This window comes from Parasteatoda tepidariorum, chromosome 10 (genome assembly GCF_982258835.1).
Source record: "Parasteatoda tepidariorum strain Cologne lab strain chromosome 10, Ptep-v5.0, whole genome shotgun sequence".
Classification (NCBI taxonomy): domain Eukaryota; kingdom Metazoa; phylum Arthropoda; class Arachnida; order Araneae; family Theridiidae; genus Parasteatoda; species Parasteatoda tepidariorum.
In genome coordinates this window covers 95,205,964-95,232,693 of record NC_141764.1, presented here as the reverse complement: position 1 = coordinate 95,232,693, position 26,730 = coordinate 95,205,964, and the positions used below count along the sequence as shown (strand labels likewise).

The 26,730-nt window shown below is 29.7% G+C and overlaps 2 protein-coding genes across 4 annotated transcripts in view; one reads left to right on the top strand and one right to left on the bottom strand.

Annotated features, from left to right (window-relative positions):
• LOC147803092 (saccharopine dehydrogenase-like oxidoreductase) overlaps nt 1-645 on the bottom strand; it is a 38,660-nt gene extending 38,015 nt beyond the window's left edge. The window contains exon 1 of one of the 2 annotated variants that reach the window (XM_087153392.1): nt 297-645. In XM_087153392.1, the coding sequence (XP_087009518.1) occupies nt 297-483 (187 nt within the window). In that variant the 5' untranslated portion in view covers nt 484-645. The remainder of the gene's footprint in view (nt 1-296) is intronic. The other variant, XM_087153391.1, reaches the window with a different exon arrangement.
• LOC107455902 (trans-1,2-dihydrobenzene-1,2-diol dehydrogenase) overlaps nt 1-26,730 on the top strand; it is a 48,955-nt gene that overhangs the window by 19,906 nt on the left and 2,319 nt on the right. The window contains exons 1-7 of one of the 2 annotated variants that reach the window (XM_043044338.3): nt 13,129-13,263; nt 16,697-16,800; nt 17,189-17,300; nt 17,377-17,540; nt 19,757-20,009; nt 21,198-21,322; nt 24,325-24,475. In XM_043044338.3, the coding sequence (XP_042900272.2) occupies nt 16,711-16,800; nt 17,189-17,300; nt 17,377-17,540; nt 19,757-20,009; nt 21,198-21,322; nt 24,325-24,475 (895 nt within the window). In that variant the 5' untranslated portion in view covers nt 13,129-13,263; nt 16,697-16,710. Of the gene's footprint in view, nt 1-13,128; nt 13,264-16,696; nt 16,801-17,188; nt 17,301-17,376; nt 17,541-19,756; nt 20,010-21,197; nt 21,323-24,324; nt 24,476-26,730 lie in introns of those variants that run through there. The other variant, XM_087153393.1, reaches the window with a different exon arrangement.

The window sequence follows — 26,730 nt, the reverse complement described above, 5'->3', positions numbered from 1 at the left end:
TTCAAATTGAAAATTAAACAAAAAAATAAATTTCACAAAATTGTAAGTAAATTAATTAGAATTCAAAAATTTACCTTTTAAAAATTTTACACACTACAATTATTTACATTTCTAAACATAAAATGGTTTTTTGAATTCACAAAAATTTAATTAAGCTATTAATAAAAAATTTTTTCCAAATTATCGTAGCACCAGCTATGACTATTATCAAATTAGGAAACATAATAAATTTTTTTTTATCACACTTATGCATTTAAACTAAAAGCAACTATTTCATTTACATAAAAAAACATTACCCTCCCCTAGGTATCCTTGCACTATATCCAATGATTCTTTTAATTTTTCTTTGTTTCTACCAGCTATAGCCCATCGTATATAAGAAGATACCGAAGTATGTGCTAATTCTTCGATAACATAGCGTCCTGTATATCCTGTAGCACCAAAAATAATTATATCGAACTCTCTATCTTCATTAACAGCCATTTTTTAAAATCATATAAAAGCAAATAAGAAGTCTGTCGATAGTCTGCAAAAAAAGAAACGCATTTTTTTTCAAGGACAGCATTACCGGTTACCAGTGGTTACCTATCAACAGCCTGGGAGCTGTCAAGGGTTGAAATTATTCATTAGAAACGGATTTGATGCGTTGGTACGCTATGATAAGAAAGAAAGTAAGAAAATAAAAATGTATGCAAAAAGCGGTTAGGAAAAATATTAAAGAAAAAAAAACTTGTCAGGTGTGTTTAAATTTATTTATATTGAATTTGTGAATGTAGTGTCCTTCCTTTTCTGTAAAATTAAATGAAGATTGGATTGACATTTCCTACAAAAACAGCACTAATGACATTTTTTTAAAAAGAAAAATAATATAAAATTGGTTGAAAATTAAAAATGAAATAATATATTTCGCATAATAAAAATAAATTAGGAGCAGAAACATAAAGTGTCAAATTACTTCCTTTATAGGATGTTTTTTAAAAATTATATAACTTGATTATGAAATTTCACTATTATTATTTTTGTTATATTTTGTTTTATAGGTGAGTATGACTCTCTTAAGTATCTGACAATCGCATTTTATATTTTTTTTAACTCGATTAATAACATTTTTAGTTTGATATAATTAAATGAAGAAAGATTTGACAGAACTTATAAATTTTTAAATATAAATAAATTATAAAATATAGGATAGGAAACTTGATATAAAATTAAATCATAAATTTCGCAAAGTATAAAACTAATTTCTTTATAGGATTTATTTCTTAATTTTAAGTTGATTATGAAATTCCATTCTATTTTCAACTCATTTACCTTCCTATATAAAGTCTTAAGTGCCATAAATGTTCTAAATCATTTACTTCTGGGAAATAGCAAGGTTAAAGTTTGTGAATGCTCAATTCAGACGCAATCATGCTTTATGAATTTGTATTGTATTTTTTCCTTGTATGAGTTTCAATAAATAATTTTTTTCTTAAATGTAATTATAAATTACAAAAATTAATTTATTAACAGGTTTTTAAATAAATGTCAAATTTCAAAATACTATTTAAAATTTTGAGAAAAAATACTATAATGAATAATAAAAATTAAAAAAAAAATACTTAAAAAAATATATTGAACATTTTTTATACTTTTACAATGTTGAGAATAATGAAAAAGAATAACTTATAATTGAAAGCAAAAATCAGTATTTTTATTATTTTTTGCAATTACTAATGGAAATATACCCGTGCAATTTTGTTGCAGATTTAATTTGAAAGATATAAAAAATTACTTTGATGCTAGATGGTTACTAAATAGTTAAAGTTATTAAAAAATTATTTTTCCTCAGGTGATCATGCTCAAATTCCGATTGTTATTTTAATTGGAATTTCAAGAAATTTTAATCAATCAGTTTACAATTGAAAGATTTAGCTTTTCTAAGGTAACTTTGCATTAATTCAGATAAATTCTAAATTTGAAACAATCAATAAAAGTCTTTAACAGGAACTAATCAATAAATAATTAAAATTGTTAAAAAAGTTATCATCTCCCAGGTGATGTTTCACGCACTCCGATAATTATTCAAATGGATAACTGTAAAAAGTTTCTTTATGACACAAAAATGTTAATTAATGAATTGACGTTTAAAAGATTTAAAATTTTTAAAAGTATCTCTACATTGATTATGATAATTATTCAATTTGAAACACATAACAAATACCTTATACACGAAATAATTATTAAATAATTAAATTTATAAAAAAATATGGAATCACTAATGGAAATAATAGTTTCTAAGGTAGTATTAGTATAAGCTTAATGCTATCTGTTCAGTTACGGGAACATTTTTAAAAAATATTGCTGGAAAGATATAAAAAACTCATTTATTTGTTTATTACGTGCACCAATTTTTAAAATTTTAAATTATTATAACTGTATAAATGTTTGTTTTAAGTAATACTAAGGTATTGTTTGCATGTTCAGTCAAGCGCTATAAAAAATTTCGATCGTATGAAACAAAATCTTCTTTGTAGATCGTAATTAGAAGGTTATAAACTATATTTAGAATTAACCGTAAATTGAGCTAAAAACTAAGCTTGAATTGTTTAAGAGAAATTTAAATTTATCACTTAGTTAGGAAACATACATAAAAAATTAAAATAATACCATATATGCTACAATTCGCGATCGCAACGCTCGAGTACGCCGTCTAGCGGGAGCCTGTAAATATCGGACATTAATTTATCACGTTTTCATTTAGTTCCATCAAAGTCATTGACTGAATCAGACGCCATTTTTTAGCAGCAAATAAGAAACAAAATTTCCCTAAGGAAAAGGCCGAAGAACTTGAAAAAAATCTCCAGAATATTAGTAAATCTTTCAGGAACAGAACACGCCAAACATTTGAAGAAAAATTCCTCAATAATTTTTTATTTCTATTATCAACAAACTTGCAACTGAAGACTTCCGATTTCGGATACTGTTACAGATGTGTGTATTAAGGTAAAATGCATTTCTTCTGTCTTCAATTCATTACGAATTAAAGTGAAGTCAACATTGCTTTCGTCATTCCAGTGAATAAATATGAATTCAGAACATACAGAATTGTAATAGTTATAGCATATTCTTCTTCGTTATAGAATAGTATATATTTCTGTATCCATATAATTCGGAAAACAACAATAAAAAATTATCCAAGTTACTTGAAATAGTGCCATTTGTGCTGATTCTTAATTAATTTAAATCGTTTTCTTGGTAAGTTTTTTTTAATTTTGAAAGAATAAGTTCAACTAGAATTCAGCTATTCTGTTTTTAGCTACATATTCAAATTCATATCAATTATAAAATTTTGCTGTGTAGTATGTTATCTAAAAGTAATGAAGGTATAAACTATGTATCTATTATTTGAGAATAAAGTTTTCAAACAAGGAACTTATCATTTTGGAATTCTCCGGGAGTCATAAATCAGGTAAGTGCAATGATTTTTACAATAAAAAATTTGCTTGTAAATATTTTTTTTTCATTTGATGATGGTTCTCTACAGAATGGTTTTTTACGTCTGATTAAGAACTATAAGAATAATAAAAAAAAGAAACAATATGAAAGTTTTTATTTCAATGTTAATAATTCTTAAAATCGTTTTTTTTATCCTAAGAATTCTTTATTTTCCGTTTTTTAGTTTATAATTTTTTGATAAAAATTGTTCTCAAAATACTTTTGAAAAATTAAATGGTATAACATTATGTGTTTATGTATACTTCTTGTATATTCCAATGTTTGAAATAATATGATTCAGAAAAGTATGGAATAAAAATTCGGTACTTACGACGTATTAACGCCACCGCCGCTACAGATTTGGCGGTTTTTAAGTGCCGCCAATCTACACTTAAAATTTTTGCGACAGTTCATAAAATAAAACACTTTATTTAAAATCAAAATAGTTAATTGGATTTCGGTGGAAAATGAGCCGATATAGAGTTTAGCATAGATTCAAAACAATCATATCGCCATATGAACTCTGATGAAAAAGATTCCAAATGAAATAACATTTCCAAAACGTACGTTTGCCAAGATAAAGTTTTATGTTGTGGGAATTGGTACATTTTCGTTTTTTCGGTAAAATATTTCCCTCCTGAAAAAATAAAATTGCATCTTGTTTTGTTTTTGGCAAATCCCAAAGACGAATATTCGTAGCACTAAAAATGGCGACAAAAAAGAATTGTTTTTTTGTTTTTGTTTCGTCAGCATTCTTTATTTTACGTTTCTTAGTTTCTAAATAATGATTTTTATTGAAACTTGAAATTTTTTGATAAAAATTGTTGTCAAAAAACGTTGTTTACAAAATTAAATTTCATAAAATTATGAGGCTTATGTATACTTTTTGTTCATTTTAATTTTTGAACTAATATGATTCTTAAAACTATAGAATGTAAAGTTTAAATGGGCCTTTCATGTTATATCATTAAATTTAGTAATACTATTTCTCGGGCATTAGGTTTTAACTCTTATAAGAATATACATATTTTTTTCTGTTAATGTACAAATATTTTTCCGATGTGTTTTGGATATTCCTTCTCTAATAAAAAGAGATACCATTTTGTTTTCGGTTGTACAAGAAAGAAGATCAAGCATTTTTCTTTTTTAAATTTAATAAGCCACATTAAAGAAGGAACGTTGCAATGCTACACGCTACATTAACGACGTCTCCAGAGTAACTGAATGACGGTTCATATGGAAATCGCAGGTAAGCGTCTCATACAACAACGCCCCCTATAGTTCGTTGCAATCGCGAATACAGAATACTCATGAGTCATTCCATGGTCACGTGCGGCACATTTTTTATTGCATTTTCTCCGTTAAATGCGTTTTTATTAGTTACTGCAAAAAAAAAAAAAGGGGTTTCTCAAAAAGAAATGCGTTAAAATAGCTCTGAAGTAAATATAGTATCAAATATACCTTGGAACATAATATGTTAATGAAATACAAAAATTCTAAGTAAGAAGCTAAGAAAAAAAAAGACAAACGATTTAAAAGAAAACTGCATTTTTGGAATCATTTGCAAAAAAATGGTATTTTTTCTCAGTTTTATTTATCATTAAACATACATTATTATTAAACAAACATTCATTATTAAACATACATTTTTATTAAACATATAATATTAATCTTAAAACATTTTCAACAGTTTAGCTTTTGGAAGACATATAAAGAATGGTTTTCATCTAATAAATCAATTAAGCACCTGGCAACTTACTTTACGTTACCAAGACAACGATAATAAACAAAAGACAAGAGCGAATTCGGATCATCACGGTGATACATTAAGAAATATTTAGATTATTTTCAAAGTTTAACGTATTTTTAGATACACAATAGAAATTCTTTTTAAAAAGTAACTATTTTAAAATGGAAGAATGCTGTAAAGTGCCTGCTGCAGGAATGTTCTTGAATCCTTTGGATGAAAACCAAAAACGGCAACTTTTTAAAGGTTTTGGACCACAAAGACGATGGACAGAAAATCCGTGGGGTAAAATAGAATCAGAAATTCCTAGAGAGATGTATGGCTCACCCAGATATGATTTTTATGCAAAAAGATTTTCTCACGCCTTGAATCTTACGAGGGAGTTTGATTATGGTCGATCAGAGGATACAAGCTTAAAATTAGAAGGATACGGTCCCAAGACTGTGTAAAATGTTTAACTGACTAAATTATCATAAACTTTTTGTTTCTTGCTTTGAAATGATTGAAATAAAATGTTAATAAAAGATTATTTAGGATACTTATTATTTGTTTGTTTTTCTTGGACTTCTAACTTATATATCTTAAAAAAATTAAATTTATAATTAGTTAACGAGACAACTTGTAAAAGAAATTAACAAAGAGTTTTTTTTATTTCAAGTATTAAATCTTTTTTGTTGTTATTAATTATAAACTATTTTTTTAAGAAATTCAAAGATGGTTTTATTTATTTTTCCTTGGTAATGGCGATGTTAGTGTTTACAATGTAGAAGTTTGAAATTTTTGAAATTAAAAAAAAGTAGGAAAACAATCACATTGATTTTTTTAAAAATGAATATCCCTTTACGAAATAAAGAAAACATTACATATTTTATTTTTCGAATCATGGTTTTATCCTGAAATGCATTTATGTAACAAAATTCGCATTACTTGTTACGTTTTGAAATAAGAATTGGATAGCTTTTGTATAATGGAGAGTTAGGTGAAAGCGTTTTATTTGTCTCCAAATAACTTTTGACTTATACAATGGAATTCGAGTTTATGTTTTAGAAATATGTTGCAATTTTGTATTTTCTTTTTAAGAATTTTGTTTAATAAAATATAGGAGTGGAAGAAATAGGGTATATTTCTTGCCGTACTCAACATTGTGGTGACCCGAATCGTGATAAGAGGCAATAGTAACAGGTTAGTTACTGTAAATACATTTGTTATGCGATTTATTTCATTGATCAAAATTAAAGGTTAAACTTGATATCATAGTTAAGAATGGATGCAATATTAAGAAAACGCGGAGCTACTAGAGCTTCCTTTACCAAAACGTTTAATACTTTATTTGAAGAATTAAGTAAAGAGTTACCAGATGATAAAGTATTAAAAACTAAAAGTGCCACGTTAGAACGACTCTATGGAATATTAAATGAATTCGACTCAAGAATACTAGAAAAAAAGTTTGATACTGAGGAAGAATTTGAAATAGAACATGCAAGTACCGAAGAGTATAATGAAAAAATGGATCTCGCTCGTGTAGAAATTGCAGACTATTTCAATAAGAAAGTTGAACCTTCCTTGGCTTCCTTTAGTTCGTCGCCAAAGCTAAGCAGACGAAAATTAAAGTTACCCAAGATTGAATTGAAACAATTCGGAGGTGACATTAAGGATTGGCTTACATTCTGGAATCAGTTTAAGCGTATCCACGATGACCTAGAAATGGAAAAAGAAGATAAATTCCATTATTTATATCAAGCAACCGTAGTTGGTTCCAGAGCTAGAGAAATCGTGGAGAGTTTCCCCGCCACTGCTGACAATTATGATAAGGTTATTGAATGCTTAAAAAATAGATTTGGTGGTGAAGAATTATTAATTGAATTTTATGTCAGAGAATTATTAAGTCTAGTTATTAAAAATGCCACAGAACAACCGAGAAGAATAAATGTAACTCATTTATACGATAAATTGGAATCCTACCTTCGTTCTTTAGAGTCAATAGGTATGACCAGTGACAAATACGCAGCAATGTTATTCCCTTTGGTTGAATCGTGCATTCCTGAAGAGATTTTAAGAGTTTGGTTAAGGAGTTATTCAACAACAAAGGTTCAAGAAAATACGTATTGTGAAAAATTGAAGCAACTGCTATTGTTTCTGAGAAACGAAGGGGAAGGAGAACAACGAATTTCTTTAGTGAGAACTGGATTCAAATTTATTGCTGCTGGTACTAAGAAAGAAAAGAAGACTGAAGCTGATTTATTTATACCAACAGCAAATGAGTTATTTTCTGGAAGTAAAAGCTCGAGGACTGTGGTAGATAGAAGGTGTGTATTTTGCGACAAAAACCACGAGAGTAAAGATTGTTTTACGGCAGCCAAATTGGCTTACCATCAGAAGCAAGAACTAATTAAGAATAAGAAAGCTTGCTTTATATGTCTTAAGTTTGGACATAAAGCAAAATATTGCAAATCAAGTGTTAAATGTCTAATTTGTGCTAAGAGACATTGGTCGATCATGTGTGCAGAATTATCGCCAAACAAGCACGAAGTAAAAGATGAAAAAGTAATTGATTCGAGTGAATGCCAAAATGTAACACTTGCGAATTCTTGCTGTTCTGGAGAGATTTTTCTTCAAACTTTAATGGTAAATATTGAAAGTAAAGAAGGAAAACGTGTTATAAGAGCGTTAATTGACACTGGCTCTCAACGCTCCTATATTCTGAAGAGCACTGTTGAGGAACTAAAATTTCGCCAAATTGATACTCAAACATTGATTCATAGCTTATTTGGAGGGTCAAAATCAAGCAGCGAAATTCATAATCTTTTTTCTATTAAAGTTACCGATTTGAAAAATAGTTATAGTTGTAATATGCATGTTTTGGATCAACATAAAATTTGCAGTTTTGTTCCACGACTTCATGATGGACCTTGGATGCAGGAAGTGGTACTGAAGGGGCTCACTTAGTGATATTGGGAATCATCGACAGCCTATTGAGTTATTAATTGGAGCCGATGAAGCAGGAAAACTTTACACTGGGAAAGTGTGCAATTTGGCGTGTGGTTTAACTGCAGTAGAGACTTATTTAGGATGGGTCATTATGGGAAAAATGAAACCCTCAGTAATTGACGCCAATCTTTCGAATGTTTTGATTTCTCTATTAACTCAGACCACTGACATAGAAAACCTTTGGAAGCTTGAAGCAATAGGTATAACAGATGCATGTGAAATAAAAGATCAAAAGGAAATAGAGGACGCAGTCCAAGTGCACTTCGAAAGAACAGTTAAATTGAATTCTGAAGGACGGTATGAAATTTATTTGCCATGGATCAAAGAAGCCAACATCTTGCCTGACAATAGAAAAGTAGCCGAAAAAAGATTACTATCTGCTACAACAAAACTTAACGAAGCTAATAAATTTTTCGACTACAATGCAATTTTTGAAAATTGGTGTAAGGAAGGTGTTATAGAAGAAGTCCCTGAACAACTTAAAGGCAATAGTGCACATTACCTTCCTCACCGAGCAGTTTTTAAAAACAGCTTGACAACTCCGGTGAGACCCGTTTTTGATGCATCTGCCAAACAGAAAGGATCTTTTTCATTAAATGATTGCTTAGCCAAGGGGCCAAATTTGCTGGAACTGATACCCGTGATAATTCTAAAATTTAGAGAAAACAGCATTGGGGTAATTTCCGATATAAAAAGTGCCTTTCTTCAAATTTCAGTAAATGATAAAGATCGTGACTACTTACGTTTCTTGTGGTGGAAGGATGATAATAAAACAGAAATAAAACTTTTCAGACATTGTCGTGTAGTGTTCGGGGTAAACTGCAGTCCGTTTCTGCTTGGAGCAGTTATCAAATTTCATTTGAGACAGTTTGACTCTGAAATTGCCGAGAAGTTATTATATTCTTTTTATGTGGATAATTGTGTCACTTCTGTGAATACTGAAGAGGAATTGCGGAACTTCATCAATAAATCGACCGAAATAATGGGCAAAGGAAAATTTGACTTAAGATGCTGGGAGCATACGAAAATACATAATGATGAAGATGAAGAAAAAGAGGAAGTAACTAAAGTACTTGGATTACTGTGGAACAAACGAGAAGATTCCTTGTTTTGTGATGTACCAAAAATGAAGATGAAAGATATGCCAATCACACGGCGTACAGTGTTATCTGTGGCTCAAAGAATATTTGATCCAATTGGATTTAGTTGCCCAGTCACATTGATACCAAAATTGATTCTACAAAAAAGTTGGCAAGAAAAACTAAGTTGGGATACCGAATTAACAGAAGATTTGAAAAAGGAATTCTTAGTTTGGCTTGAGGATTTACCTTTATTATCATCAGTAAGAATTCCTCGCCAAGCAACAGCAGTTAATAGAAGTTCCAGTAGTTTGCATGTTTTTGCTGACGCTTCAAAATATTCGTACGCAACTGCCATTTTTCTTAGAAATGAATCGCAAGATGAAATAAAAGTGCAACTTTTACAGGCGAAGTCAAGAGTTTCTCCACTGCGAAAAATTACGATTCCAAGACTTGAATTATTAGCTTGTTATATTGGCGCTAAGTTATCTGAATTCGTCACGAAAAGTTTAACTCTGGAAATAAGTGAAACATATTATTGGACGGATTCAACAACTGCCTTGTTCTGGATTAAGAAGAATGACCTACCCTGGGGAACATTCGTTTGTAACAGAGTGAAGAAAATACGTGAATGTAGTGATCCCAAGGATTGGAGACATGTTCCTGGTATTAGTAATCCTGCTGACTTGCCATCTAGGGGATGCACTGTTTCAAAGCTTCTGGAAACTAAATGGTGGGAGGGCCCACTTTGGTTGTCCAAGCCTAAAGAAGAGTGGCCTAATTCAACCCCAATCGAAAATGAAGAGGAAATATACTTAGAGCAGAGAAAAACCGTTGTGGCAACTCTTGCCTGCGAGAACACTGAAAATTCATGGATGCTAGCATATTTTTCGAGTTACTTAAAAATTTTAAGAATGACGGCATGGATTCTAAGATTCCTCAAAAATGCTCAGAAAACAAGAACTGAACGAGAGATTGGCGAGCTGAAATTGTACGAATTGAATGAGGCTGAAAAAGTATTAATGAAGCAGATTCAGCAAAAGTCATTTAATGACGAAGATATCGCCAGGTTAAAATCTTTATGCGTCTTTAAAGACGAAGAAGGTATCTTAAGAGTAAGCACCAAGTTAACTGAAAGAAAAGACCTTGAAAGCTTTATCAGTCCTATACTGCTGCCAAGCACACATAAACTTGTTGAATTAATGATTTTTTACATGCACAAAAGTATGTGCCATGCGGGGATTCAGATATTGATGTCTAAATTAAGAGAACGATTCTGGATTATAAGATCTCGTAAGACGATTCGCAAAGTTTTAGCTCGTTGCGTGAGATGTAAAAGACACCAAACTACGAGGATCGAATGCAATCCAGGAGTGTTACCTGAAAACAGAGTCAAAGATGCATTGGTGTTTGAAATAACAGGAATAGATTTGGCGGGACCTTTGATGCTTAGAGAAAAATGCAAAGCATGGATAATTATATTTACATGTGCTGTCTACAGAGCCATCCATTTGGAATTGATAACTTCTCAATCAACACAAAGTTTTTTGCTTGGTTTACGACGATTTATAGCCAGACGAGGAAGACCGAAAGTTATTTATAGCGATAATGGCACCAATTTTACAGGAGCTAACAACCTATTTAAATCGTTAGATTGGAAAATGATCGAAATTGAAGCATCTGTGAATAGGATTCAATGGAACTTTAATCCTCCTGCTTCCCCATGGTGGGGAGGATTTTGGGAAAGAATGGTGCAGATGGTTAACAAACTTCTTCGTAGGGTTTTAGGTCAATCAGCTTTAAATTATGAAGAAATGACGAGCGTCCTTTGTGATTGTGAGACAACAATAAATTCTAGACCTCTCACTTATGTCTCAGAACAAGGGGATGAACTCATTCCATTGACGCCAGCTATGTTCTTGAAAGAAATAGATGATGTCGGAGTGCCAGATTTAGATCAACTTGATCAAGTAAATTTGAATAAAAGATTAAGGTACCAGCAAAATTTGCGCAATGCTTTAAGAGAAAGATTTAGAAGTGAATACCTTGGGCAATTATTACAACGACCATCAAAGAGTAAACCGACTGAACCTTTGAAAGTAGGAGATATTGTTTTAATCGAAACTGACGGTAAAAAAAGAACTTTATGGCCAATGGCTAAAATAATAGATGTTTTTCCTGGTAAAGATGGGCAAGTACGAGTGGTTCGTCTTAAAACTTCATCCTGTGAACTCGTCAGGCCTGCGCAGAAGATTTTCCCACTCGAAATTTCCTCACCCACTGAACCTAATCTAATAAATAATGAAGCATGCAAGAATAAACCGGAGAAGGACTTGCAGGTAGTTGGAAAAACAGTAAGAACGAGAAGTGGAAGACTTATTAAAGTGCCAATTAAATTTTTGAGCTGAAAAACTTGGACTTTCGGAACAGTATTTTAACATTATAATTTTCATTCATTTTACTCATAGAAATATAATTAGTTTTGATTAGTAAAGTAAACCTCCAATCAAAACGGTGGGAGGATTGTTACGTTTTGAAATAAGAATTGGATAGCTTTTGTATAATGGAGAGTTAGGTGAAAGCGTTTTATTTGTCTCCAAATAACTTTTGACTTATACAATGGAATTCGAGTTTATGTTTTAGAAATATGTTGCAATTTTGTATTTTCTTTTTAAGAATTTTGTTTAATAAAATATAGGAGTGGAAGAAATAGGGTATATTTCTTGCCGTACTCAACATTACTGATTGATATAAATTATTCTGCATTTACTTAAAACTCAATAGTCTTTTATTCAAGATGATATGGAGTATAGAAATAAAGGCAGAAAAAAATCAGATCCATAACAGGATTCTGCTAGACAGGGTGTTCTAGAATGATCACTCTTAATGTGTATTTTTTGACCCCTGTTAAAAATATGTCAAAAAAGTATATTTTATGGAAGTTGAAAAGTAATATTTACACAGTAAAAAGGGTTTCTCAAAATAGAGCAAAAATTAATCAAAATGGCTCCGAAACAAATATAGTTATAGAAACATGCTCAAAACAGCACGTATTCATTTTTGAGACTGTGGATTTTGTTCAAAAATGATTATATGCTGTTTCAATTGTGAGAATGTCACTATACTGAGGAATATGGCACATTTTCGATTAAGTTTGAAAAACCCTTTTTTACAGTGCAAGCGATAAAAAAAGAAAAATACTAATGGAATCTAACAAACTGCTATTGAGATAGAGGGGATTGAAAATATCAGAACCTGTTTTATTACCGGTGAAAATAAGAGTTCAAAGGTGATTATTAGAAACAACTTTAAGTTTCACCACGCAACCAAACTGCGTTTGATGTTTCTTAACCCCGTCCTCCTCAGTAATTTAACACTTTTCGATAGCCTTTTTGTTTCTTCTACGTTTGAATATCAATTTGCTAACTATAATTCATATACTCTGGAGATTTTCATTTTAACAAGGATTCTAAAACCATACGAGAAACACCCTGAATATGCAGAGCATTTTAAACTACCTAAATTTAATTTTAATATTTTCATTAATTCTTTTTTTCAAATTTTTCAAGCTTTACTTTAACATATTTCATACAAGAGCAATTTATGTAAAATTTTAATTTTTAATGTTAACACCTTTAATTAATTAATTATCATTAGCACTGGTTTTTGTATGAAGCTATCATTAGAACATAGAAACGCTAATTAAATAGCAGCGCCTTATTATTTGCTAATACATACTATATATGTTTCATAATGGGCATGATTAAACGCTTGAAGTCACTTTTATCAACAATAGAGTAAAATTAGAACTTCAAGACAAAACTTTATAATGTTATCTCATAAAGTACACAGGTGCGTCAGAATTGATAAATGCACTTTTAACTTGTCTTGTCGGCTCAGTTAAGATCTGAATGAATGTATTTTTTTAAAAAAATAAATAACAATTGCTTAGGTAAAAGCTAAAAGTTTCAAGTAAGTTTTTTTATGTGTTATTGTTTGCTTAATTTTATATGTTATAATTGCTATTTATTGTTTGCTTAAGCTATACGGGGCAATGATTGAGCTACATGATATGAAAATAAAATTTTTTAAAAAAAAAGTGCGAGCTCAAAATATTTTATGCAAATGTTAAAAGTAACAACAGATGTCTGAATTTAGCTTATGACATGATTAAATGTGCTTGCCATCACATTGGCTATGATAAGAAGCATCTGATAAGAAAAATACTGCTTAACTTACTGTGTAAGAACATCGATGCTTTTAATGATTTCTTAATTGGTGCGTGGAAGGTTTAAGGGGAATTGTAAATCGACTATGCCAACCTTCATCTATCAAAGGGTACCGTTTGATAAAATCAAGTTAACATGTCTTATATACTAGTGAATTGGTATTTAATATTTATAGTGGTAGTTACTCCACATTGCTCCCCTTCCAGAATTTTATAATTCTACCACTAGTTGATTCATGCTGTAAATATAATTAGATAAATTTTGCTCATTTTATTTTTTCTTCATTTTTTTGTTTATAGCATTTCGCTCATTTTTTGCTTATAGCATTTCGCTCCTTTTCTGTTTATAGCATTTCGCTCCTTATTATTTTTTCCTTTATTTTTGTTTATTGACCATGAGACTTTATTTCCTTCACCAGATTTTTCTTCTTCTTTTGAGCAGTATAATTTTAGGCAAATCAGCTGTTTTAATGTGAACCATCCATCAATGTTGGCTAGTACATATCACGACCGGGTCACCATATGTACCTTTTGATAGATGAAGGTTGTCATAGTCGATTTATAATTCCCCTCAATTGGTGACCCGGACGTGATATGAACTTGTCAACATTATTGGATGGTCCGCATTAAACTGTTGATTTGCTTAAAAATATACCGCTCAAAGAAAAAAAAGGAAAGGGGAGTAATGTGGCGTAACTACCACTATAAATACTAAATACCAATTCACTAGTATATAAGACGTGTAACATGGAGGAACCATTTGATAGATGACGGTTGACATAGTCGATAACAATTAAATCCCCACATTGGTGACATGATAGATGGTCCACATTAAACAGTTGATTTGCATAATATATACTGCTCAGAGAAAAAAAAATCCGGTGAAGTGAATAAAGTCTCCCAGTAATAAACAATATTGAGAAAAAAAATGAGCGAAATGCTATAAACAAAAATGAAGAAAAAAATGAGCGAAATGCTATAAACAAAAATGAAGAAAAAATTAGCGAAATGCTATAAAAACAGAAGAAAAATGAGCAAAAATGATATAAATAAATAAAACTGCATTAATGAACTAGTGGTATTCGTTCATCGAATTCTATGACAGATAAAATTCTGGAAGGGGAGTAATGTGGCGTAACTACCACTATAAATAGTAAATACCAATTCACTAGTATATAAAACATGTTAACTTGATACAATCAAGAGGTACCTTTAGATAGATGAAGGTTGACACAGTCGATAATAATTAAATCCCCGGCATCAAGTTATCATGTCTTATATACTAGTGAATTGGTATTTGATATTTAAAGTGGAAATTACGCCACAGGTTTTCGTTTTTTTCCCCTATCCATGCAACTCAAATGCGATAAGTTCCATGAAAAAGTCCTTCACAAAGGCAAATTTCTCCCAATACTTGATTCGAGAGTTTTTTTTTTGCCGCCTGGATTAAGTGTAAAATTACAAAGTTATGAATCTGAACATTGGTAGTCGTAAACTTTTGTTCGGCTGTTCAACGACTATGATAAAAAAAAGGAAAAAAAAGAGGATGATTTGGGGGTTATTTGGTTAAACTTTGTCTTGAATATCATCACACAAAAATAAGCCACTCAGAATGAAAAGGGTGGTCAAGCGTTTTTCAATCCAGCGGCCTCTGAATACACCATCGCCAGAATGTGCTCATAAACATTTAGTATTATCACAATTATTATATTATTATTGTTATATTAGTATTATTTAATATAACATGTTATAAATATTTAATATAAATCATACTAATTTAATATCAATATAATCATACTATTTAATATAAATCATACTAATTTAATATCAATATAATCATACTATTTAATATAAATCATATTAATTTAATCACTCAAAATAAATCTGGTGAGCAGAGTGGTCAGGCGTTTCTATTGCACACTAGGAATTCAAAGACTAGAATACGCTTCAAAACGCACTTTTCAATGTTAAATTACAAATAAAACAATGAACTCAAAAATTGCACCTTCAGTTCAACGACGGTTATAAAAAAATACGAAAATGAGAATTCGTATACAAATAACATTCAAATTTTAGCATATCTCGTCAACGAATCTAAAGTTATCATGCTTTTTTTTCCTTTTATATCGATTAATAATAGTAAAAATAAATCAACATAATGCATATACAATTACGTTTGGCTACATCGAAGCACTAATTAAAATTCTTAGTTACCAACTAAAACCTTCATCAATTGGTTTTTTTTTATATATTAGAATATATAACCATATCATTTTTCAATAAATATAAAGTTAATGAAGTATTTTATTTTTTTATCGATGAAGAACAGCCCATCCACAATATGTTTACCACAAGGGAACTTCTGATTAAAGTAATTCAGAGAATTTGCTTTCGTAAAGAATTATTTTGAGAAACTAGCCTCCATTTGCATTACGGAATTGAAAAATCTCCAAAACCTCTCACAGCTAGTCCCCAAACCTGGATAATAACTGTGTAGTATTAGTACTACTGATATGGATTTTAATAAGTGCCGTCAATATTTCTATCTCACTTGGAAATATCAAAACTGAGTGCTCTATAGTTAGAAACATCATAGTCTAAATGAACTTCTACTAATCAACAATATTTCAACTCGAAGTGAACGGGAGGCTATATTTTGCTGTTTTCGGAAAATATCATTTCTAAAGCACTTTTAATTCGTTGATAGAAAAAAAAGTTAATAAAAAAATAACGACAATCTGAGAAATTAATTTAAGAAAAATATGAGCAAAAAATGTATGGTTTGACATGTTCTGCTCAAGAAACTAGTCTGAATTCTTTCCAAGTTTCAAAATTGGTTACAAAATATGTCAGTAGATGGCACAGTTAAACGAGATCAACGTTAACACAAAGTTTTCAAAATGATAACATTAGTTACTGCAACAACATGGTGCAGTCTGATGGCAAACTTAACAGAGCCCAGGAAAATATTTCAGGTGAAATTGTACGACATGCAGCGACATTCATTGTTTATATTACCAATGTTGAAACGTATTCAAGAAAATTTTACGAGCAAAAAATTTCTCTTTTCCTTATCAAAATGCAGAAAACTGTTTAATGTTAGTTGAATTTTTTTATTTTTTTTAAATCATCAGTAAATTTCTGAGCATCTTGTGTAATACTCGAATTTTTTCTCAGTTATAAAAGAAAACATGACTACAAATTGGGGAATCGTTAGTGCAAGTGAAATAACTCACGATTTCGTCACTGCAGTTCAAAGTATTCCAGAAGGAGGACATAACGTAAGTATTTTAAATTTAAAATTATAAAATCTTACTTGAAACTGATTAACTGAATCAGTTTTAAAAACTATAGTTTGTAATAATTTTCCGTTCAAAATTTATGATTCTCACTAGTATAAGTTATAAGTTAATATAAGTGGCACGGCATATTTATTAAGAAGTATTTATTTCTATCAAGTGTTAAAAACAGTTTTTATAGACTAGTTAACTAGGGTTAACATGTTATCTAAATTAAGACAGTTTAACCAGAATAGTTAACATGTTATCTCTGTTTCAAAAAATAGTTATAGGTCAGTTATTTAGATTTGAAGGGATAATTGCGAGCATTGATTTTTTTTAATTTTTTTTAATCATTGAATCATTTATATGCTTTATTTCCATTTTGTAGTTTGTAGCAGTTGCTGCAAGGAATTTATCTGCGGCTGAAGAATTCGCAACAAACCATGATATATCAAAAGCTTATGGATCATATGAGGAGTTAGCTAATGACTCTGAAATTGGTATGCTTACAGCTTGCTTTATTTTGCAAAACAAAATTGTATTTATGTTCACTCATCCAGTATATTTCTTTTATAGAGATAGTTTACATTGGTACAATTACTGCCCATCATTACAATGTTGGGAAGCTTATGCTTGAAAAGGGAAAACATGTTTTGATGGAGAAACCTATGACGATGAATGCTAAACAAACGAAGGCTCTCATTGGAATTGCTAAAAGGGAAAAGCGATTTCTAATGGAAGTAATGACATTTATTCTTAACTATATTTTATTTTATTTCGCGTATTTGATTGCATAAAAATATGAAACCCTAGGATATAGAAAAATGTTTGGTTTTACATATTTCGATTTGCTTAGGTCAAAAATAACAATAATATATTTTTGACTTATGTACTTTTAGATCAAACTTCACAAAACTTTTGCAAACTAACAATTTTTATTTATTTTGGGCTTTTCATAATTGCAATATTGTTGTACCTTTTTTTCAATATTTTTGAACACGTCTCTTTTCTTACACTTCGCCATGCCCTCTGATAACATGTCAAGTTATTCACCTTAGATAGTAAATGAGAGTCAGAAACAAAATCCTATGTTACAAATCATATTTTAGATTTTACTTTTAAATTTTTATTATGTCTTAATGATACTTTTTATAACAATAATAATTGTTAGTGTACTTATTTTTTACAAAATATTATTAAGGTTTAAAACAAAGAAATCGGCATAATTATATAATTGTAACAAAATAGTGATATAAAAGACTATTTAAGACAGACGTATTTTGTAATTTTTTCATTATTTTGTTATTATTTTTATTTTCTCATTCTAGACTATTAGAGTGCTTTGAAAATGACCCACGCTAGTTTCTTCGTAAACGAATAATTTCCATGAAGTTTTTCTTTTAACTCCGAATTAAACCTTTAATCAGTACCGAATATTCTTTTATACAAAATAAAACCGAAGAATGCAAAACAAAATCATTAGAAGAAAAGCATTTTTTTATATTATAAAAATTGTAAGTGGGAAAAAAAATCAGAAACAAACATAATAATATAAAAATATTCTATCTTCTGATTTTAAATATTTTTTTATATCACTCAAAATGTTCGATGTCACACTTCTTGTCATAAACAGCGACAGATTCACAAATTCCTTTTTTTTTCTCTCCAAGCGTCACATCATTCATGGACAGCTTCTTTAGTTCGAATGATTTACCAATATTTTTCCATTAATTGAATAATCAAGTAGCTAATATAAAACCACAATGAATAATGTAGTTAATAGAAAAGAAGTGTTGCCGTAATCGTTAAAACAAACTTCAAATGTAAAAGGGGATTTAAGAAGAAGTTGTAAAAATTGTGCTGCTTAGAACCATTGCAGTTGCGAAAGAACCATTAATAAGTTTGTTTTTTATTCATTTATTTTTTAATTTCCATTTCAACCATTTCTTACTTCTAACTTTTCTGATATTTTTACAGTTAAAATTTATCATTTTCTAAGTACGATTTTCACAAATTTTTGTATAATAAAATTAAAACAAAATTTCGATGAGGTTGATAATAATAATAATGTAAAAGTAGTGCTGAGATACTTAGCACAGTTCTAAATGTAACAAATTTATTTCGAAACTGCATTTTACAAAACTGATAATAACCATCAGAAATTACGCTAATTGGTGAGGTGCAATCAGTTAATCATAATTATCATTGAATAATTATTCAAAAATTTGTTTATAGATAGATTAGTAGTTGTAATGACGTAGTTTTGTAGCATTAGATTTGTAAACATAGTGAGGAAACTATTTGTAAGTTGTGATTGAAGATACTTTGGGAAATATTGCAATAAGATTTTAAAATTATTTAGGACAGCGTTTTCGTTGAGTAACAATACGATTTTCTTTTAAGCAATAAGAAGATTCTTTGTATCTGGAGAAAATATCCAGAAACACGGTGTAAAGTACAAACACTTTAAATGCAGCATCCATTAAATCCACTTTACGGTAAAATCCATCTTTTTTCGTAAAATATTATACAGTAATTTTTATAATAACATTTATTTAATCAGTTTGAGTCATTGATTTTTGGGTATTTACTGTAAAAATTATGGCGTATAAGATTTTTTGTTCTTTAAAACTCCGGTAAAAATCAATTTTACGGAAAAAGTTCCGAGATACTAAGTGCCGCTACTTTTTACCGTAATTTTATTTGGAGTTTTTTCAGTGTGACATCAAATATAAAGCAATGTGAGGAGACTTGTGAAATCCTTATTTTATTTAACGTTTGAAGATGTTTGGGGTGACATAATAATATACCACATTTTCAAATTGCTCAAAAGAGTGTATGTAGCTTGACATGCGCATGTACCTAAGAAATGTGGTTTATTTTAAGACATTTAATTTTTTTTAAAAAATGAGATTTTTTATAGCAAACTTTTGGGTAATTTAAACATTATTTTCAGGCTATATGGAGCAGATTCTTTCCTGCCAATAAATGCCTAATGGAGCTGATCAAGGATGAAGACATCGGTGATGTAGTTCATGTTAATGTCAACATGGGACTACCATTTTTTGAGAGGAATAGACTAATGAAGAAAGATATGGGGAGAGGAACCATTTTGGACATCGGCGTCTACGCATTAAATGCAGTAACTACTATTTATGATGGAGAAAAACCATCAAAGATAGCAGCTGTTGGCCATTTGAATGAAGATGTTGAGTAATTTTTTTTTAAATATCTGATTTATTATTTTTGTTAGAAAAACCAAAAGTATTTAGTTTTAAAACCAGATTTTTCTACTTCCTTAAATTAGTTTTTAGTTTTTTAACTTGTAATTTTTTATAAAATATATGTAACAACTTTTGAACACTATGAGTAATAAAAACAGAAACTGCTTTTTCTCTTAATTTTTAAAGAATAATTAAAAAGTATATAAAGAAAATAATTCAAAAACAGTTTTTCGAACATTAATTAAAAAAGTTTCTTAAAAAGTTTTTAAAAATTTTGAGCAAAATATTACTTGGTTAAAAACTTAATTCGCTTCAAAAATATATAGCAGTCGACATGTTTAAAGCAATTGAAAAACAGGCTCCCATTTTCAAGATTTGCAATGGTATTTCTAGCGCTATTTCTCACCTTTATTTCTTCATTTTTCTTTGACAACTTCTTCATTTTTATAAGCGTCATTAATTTATAACCGATATTCATTTCATTTTATAACCGTCGTTGAACAGCATACCCAATTTTATAAATTTACGGCAACTTATGTTCAACTCCGTTGTCTTGTAATTTTGAAACCAATCCAAAAGACAAAATTTGCCTTCGTGGAGGACTTTTTGATGGGTCTAACCCGCATTTACGTTACATGGAGAGGAAGACCACGAGAACCTCCCGAGGTTAGCCTGACGGCAAGGGGACTCGTACCCATGATCCGTTTACCACTGAGAACATTTCATGTCAGCACTGTGGTCGATGCAATCTGGATGCGGAATTAGTATCGACTGGGATTCGAACCCGGTTCACCTCATTGGAAGGCGAACGCTCTATCCCCTGAGCAATCGCGGCTCTACGTTTTATATTTATCACTTTACCACTGACATTATTATCATTTTTGTTTCTTCTAATCTCTCCTGGCAAGTACTGAAAACGGGGATTGTTTTTAAGCGCTGGAAACATGTCGAATACTATTCCTTATTAAAATATTTTTGAAGCGAATGAATGTTTTGATCAAGTAATACCATACCGCTTCAGTTTCCTGAAGTTATTTATTTAATTGGAGAAAAATAATTCTGAATAAAAAATTAATTAAACACTATATAGATAACATTATTTCAAAGGAGTCTTAAAATAATTTTTTTTGCTTCAGTATGACTTATATCCAATAACATATTTATTATTTACAGGTGTCGATATTGCTATGAACAGTAGCTTGTTGTATAGTAAAAATCGAACAGCTAATGTGACGACAAATGCAATTACTCAGTTTCCCTGTGATCTGGTTGTTATTGGAACTGAAGGAATAATAAGGGTAAAACATTATGAAATGAAAATAATATAGTTAGTTCTTTACGAAAATGGAATGATTTCGAAACACAATTACATGGAGAAAAAAATTCTGTTAAAATCCCCGTACTGTGGGATAAAAACATTTCTGATAAAAAAAAAAAGATTCAGTTCTGGTAAATAAGACTAAAATATGCATATTTAAGCCATTAATTTGGTAATTTTACCGTTGATATGAAAATGATATACAGAAAATCTGGCTCTCAAAATTATAGTTCTTATTATCATATATTTAGTTACAAATACAAAACTGAAAAGTAAATTTAACCGAATTAATGGTTTTAATGCCACGGTCTAAGGTATCGTTATAAAATTACCAAATTTTAACACGTATTTAAAGTAATATTTTAGTGCTAATTTTACCAAAATCTTTACCAAAGCGAATCGGTAAAAATTACCATACTTTTTGGTGTTCTTATTGAGCCAGAAGCATACCATACCATATTTTGGAAGTTTTGACCATACCTTTATCTTATTGTATGTACAATAGTTATGACTTTATAAAATCATTTAATTCTTTAACCGTTTCTTATGTTGAATGATATTAAAAATATTACCTTTTACTTTTAATTTAAACTTTTTCGACAATGGATGAAGTATATTTACTCTTTGTGGCCGTATGACAGCTCTAAGCCACCAATCTTTATTAAATGTCAGCAAAATACGGAAGCAAAGAGTTAAAACAAAATGAAAAATATAAATAGTTTAAACGTTTATAAAATGTAGTGTAAATATAAACTGCATTGCAAAATGAAAATAACAGTAATATATTCTTTTAAAAATTAAAATTTATAATAGTCATTGATTGTAAATTATTGTATATTTTTGACAAGTCCAGAATTATTCAATAAGCAATTTTGATGTTTTATGTTAGTTATCGCAATCTTTGGTAGTCTTAAGAATTTCAAAATGATAAAATATTCAATGATAAGACGATTGATTGTCAAAAAGGTTTTATCTTCGTGTGGATGAAATAGTCTTCTTTAAAAAAAATTATTTTATTAACCGTTTTATGCTGAATGATATTGAAAATATTGCCCTTTACTTAAATGCAATAAAAAAGTACAATTAACAATTATGATGTTATATCGTAATCTATGGTAGTCTTTAGAATTTCAAACGATAAAAGTATTCAATGATAAGACGATTGATTATCGAGAAGATTTTATCCTCGTGTGGTTGAAACGGCCTTCTTTTAAAAAAATTATCATTCTTTGGAAATTGTTCGTTATTTCTTTTATCTATGTGAATCGATTGAGCTTTAATTATCTCTAACATTTGTACCCAATGAAGATTGAAAATCAAGTAAAATTAAAGGCTTTATAGTTATTTCAAACAGATTTTTATAACAAACTTGTACCAATTTTTAACACTTTTTCACTTAAGGAAAGAATTAATGGATATTGTATACGTGGACAAGTAAAACGAATACCAACAAAAGCTACTTCAATTGGAAATTTTGATCAATTAACCTGTAACGGTTCGGAAATAGGTATATTTATAATAATTTTATGAATTATGAGTTTTATCAATAATAATAATAATTAAATCAATTGTAAATATGAGAACAATACCGCCTTATACGCAAGGCATCCAACACAATAAATAGAGGTGCCATTGTGCTTTTATGGCGGCCTTGGCTCACTAAGTGTTAATAAACGGATGTCAACGTAACCTTCTTGTTTCTTGACTAATTTTTCTTTTAATATTTTTATTTTTAATTATGAATCTCGCATAAAAGTACTTTATTATGTAAATTATTCAAAGCCAAAAGAAGGAAAGATATTCTAAACCTGGCCCTTAAATTCTTTTGTTGCTTCCTATGCAGCTACGTTTGTAAAATTGCTTAAAGTTTGATTTGAATTATAATTTAGCCTTTAAGTTCTAAGAATAAATAATATTTTAGAGAGTCAATCCAGTTATTCACACACACACATATATATATATATATATATATATATATATATATATATATATATATATATATATATATATATATATATATATATATATATATATATATATATATATATATATATATATATATATATATATATATATATATATATATATATATATATATATATATATATACTATACATATTTATATTATTAATTATTATTTATTTTTAGCTTTAATTTAAAATATAGGGCTTAAATAGAATCATTGTAAATTTAAATGTAATATCTTTAGCTCTTTTCGTAAATTGAGTTGGTTGATTAGATTTAAAAACAAAAATCACTATCTTACATCCTATTTATATTTTGACCAAAAAGAGATATGTTTATGCGGAGAAAGTCGTAATTTGAAGCATTAATTAATTAAAATGTTTGAGGCTATTTCTTTGAACTTTTAAGATTGCTATTTAGTTTGTGAAAATCAATTGTTGGAGCAAAAGTTACTCAGGGAAATGCCTTTATTTATTTATTCATTCGGTTTTGAGCGTTGTGCCAGAAACTTGGTGGAAACTTTTTGGAAAGTGAATGAATCTTTACACGTGTCCCCCATTTCTTTTTTACGTTCGTCGTTTGTCTCCTAATATTTTATGAATCATTTTGGCTAAGTCTATATTTCTAAAATTAATAGAGTTAAAGAATTTAAGAATCATTTTGGCTAACCTTGTATTTTAATATTAATAGAATATCTAATGAGGATGTCTATTCAAATTTCGCGCTTGGCACATAAGTTTGGCACTAGTAACACCACTATGAGCATGCAAATTAGGTTGCTTTAAATACGTGGTTTCTTGGTTACACCGGGTTATTAATCAAACCTGTATTTCGCATTTGAAATGGTTTTTCTCTTAATTGCATTAACCTGTGATCTTGAAACTTTATTCAATTAAATATGTTACTCAGACAAACACATTTGCCGAAATTTCATTACTCTACAATAATTTTTCTTGTTGACATTTTTTTTTCTTCCTTTTTTTTTTATAGAATTATCAATTTTTTTTTAATCTTTAGGTTCCGAATCCTTTCTGGTGTCCAACTGTTGTCCAGACAGAAACCGAGACTTATGAATTCCCACTTCCCAGCACCATTCGACCATGTATATACATTAACAGTTCGGGTCTCAGATTTGAAGCAACACACGTTAGAGAATGCATTCAAAAAGGTTATGTTCGTTGGTTCGATATTTTTCTGTATTTTAAAATTAACCTGTATTTCTTTTTTTAAGAAACTAATGGAAGTCTCTTCCCTTGTTTGTCCGTATTCAGACTTCTCGTATTTCAGAAAATTGTAAAAATTTACTAAGTATTTCTCCTTATTTATACGTATTATATGGTGTGAGCTTTAATTTATTTCCAACATCATTTATTATTATTAGTTCCATTTATTTTATTTCAATGTTAACCTCCCTAGCTTTGCAATTCTTATCCTAATCTGGAAGGCAAGGGAGCACTTGGATCAAGGATTGCCTCGAACGAGGTTGTTTTCATGGAACTAAAATGCATTTGTGCTACATGGGGAAGAAAGCCATGAAAATGATTTATTAGTTTTAATAAATGATTTATTAGTTTTAATTAGATTTATTAGATTTATTTGTTAAATTAAGCAAGCTGGAAACAGGCTAGAAAAACTTTAAAAAAAACGCTTTCGATAAATATTTTGTGCCATATTTAATACTCAATAATTAATATAAAATAGGTTCAGATTGATTTTTGCATTTTAAAAAATTACGAAAAAATTCACTAATTTCTCTTCTTTTTTGTTAACATATTATATGATTTGAGTATAGCTGGTTTTTGACTAAAAAAGCTATTTTTTTTAAAAACTTTTATAAATATTTCTTGATATACAAGTGAATGGGGCACTGGGGCATGTAGTAGAGCTCCCTGATATTTCAAAAAGAAAATCGCAAAATGTCCTCTTCTAGAGATAAATGCTATATCTTTAACATGGTTTGGACTTAATAATTTCGCTTCTTTAATAGCGAGAGATTTAATATTTTATAACTGTTCTTTGAACAGCTGACCCAATGTTTGGGTTTACAACTACTAATATTCAACTCCGTAGCCTTGTAATTTTGAATCCAATCCAGAAGACAAGGGGACTCATGGATTAAGTATTGGGAGAAATTTGCCTTCTCGGAGGGCTTTTTGATGGAACCAACCCGCATTTGCGTTACATGGAGAGGAAGACCACTAAAAACTCTCACGGGGGACTCTAACTCATTATCTATTTACCACAGAGGATATTTTGAGTCAGTACTGTGGTCGATGCGAGCCGGGTGCGGAATTCCTCATCGACCAGCCACCGCAGAGATTCGAACCCAGTTCACCGCATTGGAAGGCGAACACTTTGTCCCCTGAGCCACCACTGCTGAATATCGAGAGATAATTTTTATTACATGACCAAACACTTTTACATACATGACAAAACCTATCTGGTTCGCTTTGACGGAGTCAACGCTATTCGGAATCTATCTTCAGCAGCATTAATTCGCGAGTGTTGATAACTTTATGGCTCTCTTTTGACTATTTCAAGGCCATCAATTACTGCAAAACTAAGCCATAGATAATAACCGGATAATGCATTCAATTTGAAGTGAATGCAAAAAAATTGCAAAATTTTTAAATTTGTTTAAATTTACATTGAAACTCCCATAAGTCTTAATATTCTATATATACATGTGATATCATTTTTAAAAAAATTAGAAACAAAATCCTTTGCATACAAACTATAATTATGCTTTTAAACTTATCCAATTGGCAAAATAACTACACAAATTTAAAGTCAAAAGTCTCAAATCAGGTTCAAAAAAGCGCGGTCCATATTTATTTTAATTTTAACTTTTCTATAGTAAGTCTTTAATTGTAGAGTTATTGATATTCAATACAACTTGTAAGCACTTTTATTTAGTAATTTCTTCATCTTCCCAAGCACAACAGCCTTAAGCAGGCTTTGGTGGCTTCAACCATGTTCTCCTTCTCTCGTCCTTAATCCGCAGAGAGTCTTTTTTATGTCCCCCAACTATCCAGTCGGTCTTTTTTAAGCTCAGGATCCTTCAGGGTTTCGAAAATGGGATTATGTAATTTATCATTTATTATGATTATTCAACCTTTTATAAGGTAATCGGAAGTATACTTCCCTCCAAAATCACGATTTTTTAAAAGATCAACGGGAAGCTATTATCTTCCCTATGATTTGTAGAGTAATTTGTTAACAATCTCAGGAAGTAAAATAAAAAGAACAACAATGAGCTTTGTCTACATAAATAAGAGTAGCAGTTAAGGTTACTAAGTAAGCAGTCAAGGTTACCTTGGGATCAAGATTAGAGGCCAACAATGAGGAGCCATTTTCTTTTGTGTGTTATGCGTTCTGTCATTCAATCATTTCCCATCGAGTTTATTTGTAATTATAAACGTA